At 37.2% G+C, this 12,729-nt stretch overlaps 1 protein-coding gene across 1 annotated transcript in view; it reads right to left on the minus strand.

Annotated features, from left to right (window-relative positions):
• Positions 1-401: 401 nt before the first annotated feature.
• The window catches only part of FCHO2 (FCH domain only 2), an 86,647-nt gene continuing 74,319 nt past the window's right edge, over positions 402-12,729 (minus strand). Inside the window, exons 19-25 of the mRNA XM_009279929.2 lie at positions 11,369-11,480; positions 10,594-10,749; positions 8,302-8,434; positions 6,211-6,410; positions 3,954-4,018; positions 2,222-2,386; positions 402-2,002 (exon numbers count right to left, since the gene is read on the minus strand). Of these exons, the coding sequence (XP_009278204.1) occupies positions 1,980-2,002; positions 2,222-2,386; positions 3,954-4,018; positions 6,211-6,410; positions 8,302-8,434; positions 10,594-10,749; positions 11,369-11,480 (854 nt within the window). The 3' untranslated portion in view covers positions 402-1,979. The remainder of the gene's footprint in view (positions 2,003-2,221; positions 2,387-3,953; positions 4,019-6,210; positions 6,411-8,301; positions 8,435-10,593; positions 10,750-11,368; positions 11,481-12,729) is intronic.

The following is a 12,729-nucleotide window of genomic DNA, read 5'->3' on the forward strand; positions in this document are numbered from 1 at the left end:
GCAGATTACAATTAAGATTCCAGTAAAAAGACTGTACCATTTTATGAGTCAGAAATTTACCATTCAATAAGATTAGCAAATTAAGAGCCAAATATACTCTTCCAATCAAATCTACAGTACAGTATGTGCTTAGTGCTAACAATGGAACTCTTGTCTGCAGAAGTGTGTGGTTGTCATGTTAAACACAGTTTGATTGCAAAGCAGATTACAATTAAGATTCCAGTAAAAAGACTGTACCATTTTATGAGTCAGAAATTTACCATTCAATAAGATTAGCAAATTAAGAGCCAAATATACTCTTCCAATCAAATCTACAGTACAGTATGTGCTTAGTGCTAACAATGGAACTCTTGTCTGCAGAAGTGTGTGGTATACATTACATTAGAGAAGTGTGTGGTATACATTAGAATTTATGTAGCCTCTACAAAGCTTAATTTCTTGTAAAGCTTCAGCAGTCAATTCATTACTGGTTTTGCATGAATTAGTTCAAGCATGTTTTATTGTTTTAATAGAGAATTTGAAAGAGATATTAGTAGTCAAAATGGTCATATGAAGTTCCCACGTGCAGGTTATTGAATTATTTTGCCCCAATACTTTTGATTTTGGCATTGAAAAAACACTTGATAATACAAATACATAGAATATTATCTAAATTAGTGATTTGCTTTTAAAAAACATTACTATTGTGTCACTTCCCTGTGCTTAGGCTGTGGCAAGCAGATTAGATGACAATACAAATATTAAAATTGGTGGTTATAGAAAAAAATTAAAATAATAGAAATGGCAATGGCAGTACATATCCTGCTGCCATAAAATACCCTTCTAAAATGCTATTCCTCCCAAAGTACTATGTTTACATTCACATCACACAACCCCAAAAGCACTCAAAGTCTGAAGACTTGCAGTCAAAGTGAAGGGAAATGCTGTTTGCTTTTAAAAGTTTGCTTTTACCATCTTCGGTGGTTTTTCAGGATTCTCATCTTTGGTGACATTAAAGTTACTGTCTCAAAGTCCTGCATGATGCATCTCCCTTTACTACAGCCTCATTTATTGCAATTACCCCATGAGGAAGTAATCCAGTATTTTAAACCTCTTTTAAAACAATATCCAGTTTTTGTAAATCTGCCTTCTAAATAAATCCCAGTCAAAGGAATTTTTATAAAAGTTGTGTGTATTATACAAACACCGTGCTTTCTTGATGAAGAAGAGCCAAACTTTGAAAAAGGAAGTGAGGCACGTGAATAACAAATTGGATAGGCACAGGCTTTTTTTAAAGGCACAAACGTTATGCAATTCATATAAAAATAAATTAAATCTACAGCATTAATTCAAACAATCACAACACCCATAAAATTTACTAACTGCAGAAGTAAATCTCTGCTGTCTTTTGCAATTTTGTAACACATTGCACTTAGGAAAAAACCCCTATGTAAAACAACTTACATGTTAATAATATATGATACACGGGCATCAAGTTACATTGCTTTTATACATCTCTAACTCAGCTGGTTTTGTGGCATGAGTGGATAGAACTACGTGAGACTTTGCCTCTGCTTTCTTTAAAAACTGGCAATTAAAGAATCTGAAAAATGAATATTACTTATGGAAAGCTCAAATATTCCTTACTCGCTCTCCTACATTTTTAGGTTTAATGTTTACAGTATAACATACAATTTCATACTTTCATTGCAACTATGGATTACTATTTTGACTTCTATATAAATTTACTAAAATTTCAACAAATTTTCCCAAATATTGCAGTTGATCATTTACAGTGTTGAAGTTAACTTCAGTGCTATTATAAAGTAATAAAAAGTTTGCAAAATGACTTTAAAAAGTGCATTTTCTGTTCTGTAGTTCAGCTTCAAAGTAGGTCAACATTTTGAAAAAATTAATGCAGGTTAAAATAGTGTTTGAAAAGTAGAGAGGGCAGAGTGAACTTCTTGCACTCCTTTGATCCAATGACTTTCACAGGTACATCAGCAGTCTGCCATATACCGTCCTGAAAAATAAAGGTAGGTTTTTTGCAGTCAGTAGATAAAACAGATTTTGTCAGTTTGAGTAACTATGGAAAACAAAAAAACTGTGAAACAGTTTTCAGCCATGTTTTAATGAAAAGTAATTATTTATGCATCACTTATTTAACAGTTTCCTATTTTATAATTTAACACTATAGAATATATAATATTAATTTGAATATGTAAGTATGTCAGTGCCTTACCAGTGGCAAATCTCTTCTTAAGGAGGGAAAGCCGATAGCCAGTGCCTACGAGCTCCACATCTACTCCTGAAAGGGTACTTCCTTCACTAATGAATTGCACTGCAAGTGTTGCTGGTTTACTGGGTCCTTCTGAAAGTTCAAATTTTGCCCTGAGGGATCCAGAACCTATAAAAATAACAAAACTGAAAAGCTGGTTGTTTTGCAAGAACAAGATGATCTCCCAAAATTTTTAGTAGTAAGAAGTGAAACTAGCATGGTGACCTTTGAGATCTATTCCTAGCAGCAGTCCTACATCAATTTTCAAAAGAGATGAGAGTACAAGTCTCTTTTTTCCAATACTCTGTTATTGAAAAAAAACCATTTTACCATCCTGTACACCAGAATAAAAAAGACTTCAAGACATTTGTCCTAATATTAACAGTGTTTGTGCAACTTCTCCCTTTGTTTCTGTAAGTGTAAGACCAGCATACTATAATTTCCTCTTAAACACTGAATTGTGAGTACTATGTGTTTATACTCAAAGAAAAGGGGAAGACAGATGGTGGGAAGAGAAGGGAATACAGCAGCAGCGGGATATGTGCAAGTCTACTGACCACACGCAAGATGTAATCCGCATCACCGGCAGCCCATTTTATGCTGCTCTGCAGGGGTACAGTAGCTCTTTATCTGGCTGCATTTGTGTTTTAGTATGATTTTTTTCTTTTAAAAGAAGCTCCACAGTTTGGAAAAGGGGGGGGGGGGGGAAGAGAGGGCTATCCCTACATAATCATAATGGAAGACAGATGGCAAAGAACTGTGAGGTCAGTGAATGACAAAGTACACCAGACTACAGCAACAACCTCTCTCAGATAGAACTCTGGTTTTGTTTGAATGACCACAACTTTGCAGCCTTTGCAGGAATAGAACAGGTCTTCCCTTTCCAGGCTTGTGGTTTCTATAGGAAACCAGTCGTATTTACAAGCAAATCTGTGCTTTCATAATGCCCTTCACCAAACTCTTAACAGGGCTAAAGGCCTTGCCTTTATGCCATGAGTTCATTTCTCCACAAAGGCTTTGAGGATGAGATGCATCTCTTTGGCTCCTGTTTTCCTGCTTCAGAAAAACATTGCACCTGCAGAGGCTGCAAGGGCTGACATCAACTGGAAAAAGCAGTTGGGCAGAGGACAACTGTTGGTACCTTATATAAATTACCACTCTGAGCAGATGTGAGTAGATTCATTTTTTCCCCTGGAGTTGTATATGGTCAAACAAAGACCCTCAAAATGTTGGTCAAGAATCATCTATTGTTGAGTCTATCTCAGCACAGGACTTTTGGATCTTCATTTTTTTTTCTTCCCCCCAATTCTTCCACTTACCTTTTTCTCCTTTATTTCAATTGTCAGTGTGTGGAAAGACACAGATATTAAACATATTTTCCTTTGAATAACTGCTCATTTCCAAATAGCATTGATGTAATAATTTCCTACCCAGTCTAAACTCTATTTTAGAGCTACTAACTGCTTTCAGGGGGCTTCACTATTTTTCCTTTTATAGCTAACTAATAAATTTATATTTTGTCATCTCACTGTTAATGGGATCAGGAGGAAACTAATTGAGAAGAAGGTGAACTCGTAAACAGGATACAGCACGAGAAGATGTGTAAACAGGCATGAGGGCGTAGAGGCTTAAATTATTACCTTTTTACTGTTATAATTTTCTGTACAAGAAAACAAAACAAAAGAGTGCAACTTGCCTCCATTCTCAGACTTCTCCGAAATGCTAGATATTTTCCAATATGCTTTCATCTGGTCTGCATTCCTGTAAGAGAATGGTAGGTTAGTTCTAAGCACCAGTTTTCGCATATTATTTCCTTAGTTTTACACCAGTATGTTACAGACATCTCTAAATGGAGGTTTATAAAAACACTCGATCATTTTAAGGTAAGTTTGTGGAAGACTATACAAAGCAAACAGGAAAAGAGAAGGGTGTGTCTGCATTGCCCCAGAGCAGCAGAGCTCAGAAGTACACACACAATCTTTTTATACAGGTAACACTGTCCTATGCCCCGGCTATGCCTCCACAACTCAAACCCCTTTGTGGTCTCAAAGGGTAAGGACAGGCCAAACGCCCTGGAAGCAGTTTGAAAGCTATGTCTTTATGCTTCATGATGATGGTATGAGGAGGAGCAATGTTGATTGTTCTCCCCTATGTGAGACTCCCGGGAGCATGAATTTTATTCCATTTCCATTCTAGTAAAACTAGTTGGTGTAAGTGACAGGGGCATAAGCTAACTTCTGATGCTGTAAAGGGGCAGAAAAGGGCACCAAGCACCAGAGTCTCTAAGCTGATAGGGCATTTTAACTCCTAGAGCACCTTGCAGCAGTTCCACCAAAGGAGAGTCAACAACTTAAAGCTGTAAGCAGCATGAAGTGCTGAGAGGTTTGAAATTGCTTTTGGCATTGGTGTAGCAGGAGTGAAATGCTTACACAAGTAGCACAGATAGTAGCGGTTACTTGCAGGAGGTCAAGTTATAAAACATTTATTTTTAAAAAAACAAAAATCCACCACCCAATCCACTAGACCAAACAGGTAGCACAACACAAATACCAGAGCTGCCTGGGACATGACTGGTTTTCTTTTGGGGCTTTTTTCAGCTTTCCAGGCTCAAAATTCTGGCCTTGGGTAGTTGCCTGGGTGAAAGAGAGAGAATCTGGGCTCATCGGCCTTAATCCGATGAATCTGTAATGAAACTGTCACTAAGATTTGAGTCTTCCTAGCTAGTTCAGGGTGGGTGCTCCTCCTCTCACTCAGGCTTCATTACATAGGGGTTTGTGGAAGAAGCCTGGGCCGGGAGACTGGCTTCACCAGACGTTCTAGTCATGTTGTTCAGGCAGGATGCTGAACCTGCCCTTGCTCAGAATAAGCTTCAGGTGACTTGGTTAAAAGTATTGCTCCCTTGAAATACCAGGTCAAGAAAGATTCAGTCTTGCCAGGATTTCTTCTACCTAAAATGATACTGTATTAACACTTTGTCCAATTAACACATTTAAATGTATTGCCTCCAAAAACTTCAGAACCTATGTGATAAATGCATCAGGTTTATTTATCTTCTGAACCTTGCTTTATAAGGTAAACTGATCTGTAAGCAACAAGGTTAACAAAGCCTGACTTCCTTCAACTTGGTATTCTTTGCCCTCTTCACATTAAAAAGACTCTCTTGGAAATAAACAGTCCAGGAATTACATTACAGCTGGGCAAGTACCTGTGTGCTGCCCAGCACATAGTTGGTTGTGGTGGCTGAATTCTGCTCACCTTTTGCTCCAGGGATGTAGTGCTCTGCCTAGTCCCACTACCCTCTGCTTGTTTTCACAAACTTGTAGAAACATAATTACCTAAGATCTGTGTCTCACTTTCAAGTGCTACTGTAAATGCAGGCTTAGAAGGTGGTGGCAGGTAGCTGTTAGTCAGATAATAATCTGCTTGATGCTTGAAGTGAGAAACAATGCTACCTGGCTTATGAAGAGCTCCTCAGTTACTGAGGTTTGTTTTAAAACCATTTCAATTAGAAGCTAATTTTTAAGCTAGAACAATGAAGAAGTTTTTTTAAGAACTGCATTTCTTCTACTCTCTATATAATCCATATATATGGATATATTTATACACACACAAAAAATGTTTTTTAACCATTAAGATATTTTGTTTTCACATTACTGTATCAAAAATGTCTATCCTGCCTATTGGCCAAAAGAAAGCAAACATTGGAAATTTCATAAAGGCTTGTATTATTACACAGTTGGAGCGGGTGCATATTGTCTCATTTTAGTTTATGTGGATTGGCTGCACATGATCTGTTTCAGACCAGAAAATGTCCTAAACATCTGATACTATGCATTTTATCAAGACAAAAAAAAATAGCTGTTTCTTTCAGTGAAATTTTTCAGACTGTCTATGACACTAATGAATACACTGACATGAATCTGAAATAATAAAAAGAAAAGCATTAATATTACCATTTTGCAGGTGGAAGCGATTGCATGTTTGTTACTCCTCCATCTACTGGTACCACAACCTGGACATTAGACAGCATACTAGGCACATTCATAGACTCTGGATTGTACTTATAATCCACTCTCACGTCAGTAGTGCTAGCATTACATTTCCAGTAAGTTGCAAGATTCAAGGGAGTGGACTGGATGCCATTTGAAGATACCTGTAAATGAATAAACCATTGAAAGTGGCTTAATCAAAATATTCCCCTTTTGGGCAGAATTAGGGAATGATGGTAACGAATATAAATCCTGACAAAAGATCAAGAGAACAACTGAACTCTGAGTCCTTAATCGCAGAATTCTGAAGACTGTTGCAGCCTAAAGTAATTTCAGTTCTTTTAATTTTAAATTAAAATAATTAAAGAAAAGCTTTAAACTCTCTCTAGCCCACAAGGCTTCTTCCTGTTCTGGCTTTCGTAAGTCAAAATAGTTTTGTTTTAGTCTTGTGTTCTGCCTCACACAAGAAGCATGCTTGCGGCAAAATGACTTCATCCTTAGTGATGAAGTGAATACCTGTGATTATGGGACAGGCAGCCAGCAAAACACTTCCTACCTATTCAAAGCATTATTTTCCTGCTGCAGGAGGGCTGGATGCTGCTGTTTCTGTAGCTGAGCTTGTGCTACTGCCCTGCTGCATCTCTACCACCTTCCTAGTCTACTTGAGGAACCTTCTATGTCCTGGTGTGCCCTCCTTGCCTTTCCTTGGCAGCCCAGAACCTTTTCTATCTGCCAGGGCTTCCGCATGCCTATGCCGCATTTTTCCCCAACAGTAAAGATCTTAAATAGATTATCATTCTTCCACAGTACTCATTTCTGCAATCCAAAGAGATGTTTTGTTCCTTCCATCTTTCTCAGGAAATCTGTGTACCTAACATGCTTTTTACAGATTCAGTATGCCAAGATTTTAAACTATATTGGGAGGATGTGGAAACTACAATGGTATTAATAGCTGGACTGACAGGTTCTTTTGTTTTTTTGATGTAGACAGTTGTCTCAGATGTTCAACCATTTCAATGCAGGCCTAGCAAATCCCTGTTCTCCCTTTGAGGTGAGTCTGTCTGTCTTGAATTTTCATGAAGATTTTTTATTGACAGCCAGAACATCTTCCACAGATTCACAGAATAGTTGAGTTGGAAGGGACCTCTGGAGATCGTCTGGTCCCACTCCTCTGCTCAAGCAGAGCCACCTCGAGCCAGCTGCCCAGGACCATGTCCAGATGGCTTTTGAATATCTCCAAGGATGGAGGCTCCACAACCTCTCTGGGCAGCCTGTTCCACTACTCAGTCACGCTCACAGGAAAAAAGTGTTTCCTGATGTTGAGAGGGAACCTCCTGTGTTTCAGTTTGTGCCCATTGCCTCTGGTCCTGTCACTGGGCACCACTGGAAACAGCCTGGCTCTGTCCTCTTTATACTCTCCCTTCAGGTATTTGTATACATTGGTAAGATCTCCCACCATCCACCAGGCCAGTCATTTCATCACAGAAGTTTATCAAGTTGGTCAAGCATGACTTTCCATTGGTAAATCCATGCTGACTACTCCTCATGACCTTCTTTGTCCTTTGTGTGCCTGTAAATGGTTTCCAGGATGAGATGTTCCATTATATTGTGAGATGTGAGAACTTCATACGTTCTCATATATCACCATTTATCAGCTACAGCATCCCAAACTTATGCAATTACAACATCAAAGACAGTAGAACTACAAACTCAAACAAACCCCCACCAAAACCCCTAAATTCAAGGAAAATTTGGCTTTGCTATCAAATACCTAAAGAAGCAGTGTTTGAAGCTTGCACACATGAATTAGAGTGAAGTGTGAGCAAGCTGAAACAGGTCATGAATCCAAGGGAATGACATGAAGCGTAGTAGGAGTGCACTAAGCCTGAGCAGAGCCTATGCATTGTAAACAGCGACATACCCAAAACTGGTCTAGGTGAGGGATGACAGTTCATCTGCATGCTAGCAGGCAAAGAACAATTCTTTTAATTTCTGTGTAGATATTCAATCTGCCAGAGTTACTTAAAAAATTCCAAAGGGAAAAGAAGTGTTTACCTGATACTTTAAAACATCCACATTGTAATAGGATGCAGATGGATTCTGCTCTGATAATTTCTTGAGGTAGACAGTTATAGCTTGCATGTTCATCCAAAAATCCTTAGTACTGGAGTCACTTTGTGACTGATCACTAGGAAGAAAAAGAAAGGTAGGAGTCAGAAGGCAACACTGAGTTTTATTATTTTGGATGTCTAAAAATTAAGATTAGATCTTTCCCCTTCTTCACTATTTCAAGCAAGAATTTGTTCTAATGCTTTATAACACATAATTGTACCTTCCTAAATATTAAGACAAACAACTGCTTGTTGTATCTGGCAAAAAATCTCCTTCTAGGTTGTGGAGCAGTGAGTTTCCTCCACTGATGATCTGCATCACAAGATGGAGTTAATGCTGAATTTGGATTTTACATTTAATAAAACACAATTTTAGTGCAATTAGGTGCTGTGAGGATGTGTGGGAGGTGGGGATGAAAGTGGCATTTGAAAAGGAATGTTATCCAATTTGGAATAAATCCTAAAATCATAATTAGCTTTGGTTATGACACAGCTTCACTAATGCACTGAATTAAGATTGGTGCTGTATGTGTTACTGTATTTTCATATATTTATAGTGTAAGCTTTCAAATGTTTTCAATTAAAAGTGATTTTCAAATTATTATAAACAATTTTCTCAGATACTTATAGTTGCAATTCAATCTTAGTAACAATTTATTATATCACTTCTATATGTAGGTAAGAGCACATATGACTGCAGAAGCAAAATTCTGTTTGGGAGCTACTAGAGAATGGTGTTCTGCAGATCAAGAATATTTTCAGCTCTGGTTGCATCAGGTTTATTTTGAATAAGGATGAAGCTTCTAAGAAAAGTGATTAAAAAACAAAATTCAAATCACTTAATGCCTGTGGATACAGTGAGGAACTGCATCCATCCCTGAGGAGGAATGCAGAGTGTGCCCGCAGAGTGAAAGTCGACAATGAGCACCTGGAACACAGTAAATATGACCACAGTGGGTTGAATGTCCTAGAACAGTGACTTGCGTACCAGTAGTCTGTCCAATTTACTTAGAATTTGGTTCTCAATACACTGTTGTGAGTCATGAAATTTCCATTTTCAGTAAAATATATAGATAAACACTTACTTATCACCACAGAGGCCTTCCACAATTTAAATAAATGAAACCAGTAATAAAATCTTTCTGCTGCTCCACAACCAAGTGCAATTCAAATCAGAAATTCTGACATCACCACAAATATCACTCTCATTAAAAACTTTAATCTCTATAAATACCAAGCAAATGACACCCTTTGCAGTATATGATGAAAAGTCAAATTATTACCATACAGGTTTAACTTCGTAAATATCCATTACATGCATCCTTTCTAATTAGAGGTGAAGTGTTACAGCACTCAGATGAGAATACTAGACATTTTCACTTTTTTTGCAAAATATACTTTTTCAGTATAATTCACTCTGTCAGACACAGCTCTGCTAGCATTTCAGTTATAAACTGTCATGTCAAAAAATGATTAAATTTAATTTTGTATGAATCATTAATTACATTAAGTATGAATGATCAAAATGAAATTAAATACAAAAGAATGGATGCATATGGTTTGATTCTTTATTTCAGTAATTTAAAAAACGTAGCATCTAAAAACATTTAACTCGTTTTCAAATAATTTCTCCAATAAATGAAATAGAAACTGCTCAGCTGAAACAGATCTCTGCTAAATATTTACAGCTTTTATAGTTTTTTTTTTTAAAGATCTCCAAGTGCTGTGATTTCAATAATTATTCTCCTCAATCAGCAGCCTTTTTTCTTAAGAATTCTCCCAAGCATGCTGCTACACACCTGAGAGATACAGTTATGTAATGGATCTGATCTACTGTAGAAATGATACAGCTTAAAAATACACTAGTAAGTGACAAATGAGATAAGGTGTAGCTCCTACTAATTGTTTTCCATTTAAGGCTTCTGTTTCATCATTTTAATCTTACCATTGTTACTACTGTATAAAGAAATAATTTATAAAATGCATGTAAAACCAGCTACATTTACAAACTGTTTTTATAGGCTCCTGTTATACTCAGCACAAGTTTCAAGTCCAGTAATCACTGAGATTTTTAATAGTGACAGTGGAGAGAGCTGACCTGAACAAGATTAATTCAGGAAATTAAATTATGTATAAGAAAATCAACAACACTGTAGATAATTCTGATTTACATATACAACAACTCACATTTTACAAATCATGTAGTTTACTGTTATATTAAAAAAAAATACAAAACCTGTATACAAGTTGTGCATTTGGAAGAATCTGCTCTAGTTTGCTTGTGTTTTTTACCCTGAAGCAGAGCACAGCTGGAGATGGGTTGCTGGTGAAGACTTTAATAATCCCACTTGGGAACGATACCGTCATATCACCAGTAATCTTCACAATACATCTAGAAGAGAATGAAAACATCAGTTTCATTGCAACTCATTAACTGCCTAGTTTTAATACTACTTTTAAAGCAATCACTGTACTTTCACAATCTGATGAACTGAATTAAAAACAGAAAATCAATTTCAAATGAGGGTAATGTGGCACTGTGACAATGTACTATCACTTTCAGCTTGGAAGTCAGATGAAATAAGTATAGAAAAACGTTTAGCTGGTTAAGCATACAGTAGTCTTGGTGGATATTTTTCAGGCTTTGAAAACATGGCACAACTATGCTTAGGCAAGGCCTAAGTAGCATAGCAAGGGATGTGACAGAGGGAATGAGGTGCTTTTAGCTGCACAAATTTACATGTAGCACCTACCTGACTACGACAAAAAACCTTCTCATTTTCAGTGTTCTCATTGAACACATTTTTGTAAAGCGGGGATATATGAACTCCTAGAGGGATGCAGGCCAATACAGAGCAATAAGCCACTATCGTCACTTATACCAGGGAAAAAAACCCCTTTGAATCCCCCTTCTAACATATACACATTTTTCCCCAAAATACTAGAAGTAAATCCAGTGTGTTTTCTTATTGTAACTTATTACATTCAAAACAATTCACTATTTAACTAACTTCGTGGGATCTGCTCCTTTAAAGTAGGCGTTAACAGATTCAGTAAGGGCTACTGCAACAGGCAAGGTGTCCTGGTTTCCAAGGCTGACAGGGCTGGGGCCACGTGAAACACCTAGAATACATACAGTGTATAGGTTTAATTTTCAAAAAGCTTAGCAATAGATTTCAGAACGGTTGACTACATCTGTCATTTTCACAAGAGGTTACCACAATCAAGGTCACAGTAGTATCTGAAGTATTACTTGAAAAGTGTGTAGAAAAATATGAACATAGTACAGTACGATCGCACCATCAAAACACTGCTTAGCAGCCTAAGAAAACAGGACTATCAGTATGACATTATGTAAATGGACTGGCACGAGGAAATACATATGAGACAGAGGAACACTGCGTTAAAATGGCTACTGATGAAGTCAACAGATCCAAAGGAAATTAGACATTGACTAGAATACTTTAAAAAAAAGTCCCTACTGTATGCTTATTGTATGAAAAAATGTATGATAAAATTGTCATGGAAATGCAAAGAATTCACTTACAGTATGCATGAACTTAAATGTAAATACATTAATATTACCCCACATAAGTGAACTGTTGAACATTCTTTTAACTATTTCAGCCAACAAATATTACAATTCCCAAGCAGAAATTGTTGGAGAAGCCTTCACAGATGCCTGTGCCAACACAACACAGATCCAATGCAAAGCTGTAAAAATCAACTCAGACCTCATGCTAAGGCTTTCTGAAATTCATGTGTACAATTGACGAAACCAGTTGTCATGGGATTTTACTTTTCACCAATTTTTAATATGTGTACTGAATATAAAAGACAATACTGGAGGTTCTGTCTTTTTATTAGTGCAGCGGCATAGTGGGGAGCATCTTACTGATTTTTTGTATCACTGATGAAATGGCCTGTATCACATACTACTATCTATCACAAAGGAGGCACAGTCTTTCTCGTTTCATGAGCAAAATGAGAAATTTTTCTTTCATATCATAAAGTAGAAACAAAATGCTTCCGTATAATATTGCTCATGGCGAACTAATCCTAATTATTCTAAAACAGTGGCTGTGCCTTCTGACCTCTTTCAGAAGCAAAAAGGAAGTTGGGACCTTGCTCTTCACAGAAGAATTAATTAAATTCAGAGATAAATGGGTGAGGAATTGGTTAGATGGTCGCATCCAGAGGGTAGTGGTCAACGGCTCAATGTCCAGATGGAGATTGGTGACGAGTGGCGTCCCACAGGGGTCCGTATTGGGACCGGTACTGTTTAATATCTTCATCAATGACATAGACAGTGGGATCGAGTGCACCCTCAGCAAGTTTGCAGATGACACCAAGCTGAGTGGTGCGGTCGACA

This window comes from Aptenodytes forsteri, unplaced genomic scaffold, assembly GCF_000699145.1.
Source record: "Aptenodytes forsteri isolate BGI_AS27 unplaced genomic scaffold, ASM69914v1 Scaffold99, whole genome shotgun sequence".
Taxonomy (NCBI): domain Eukaryota; kingdom Metazoa; phylum Chordata; class Aves; order Sphenisciformes; family Spheniscidae; genus Aptenodytes; species Aptenodytes forsteri.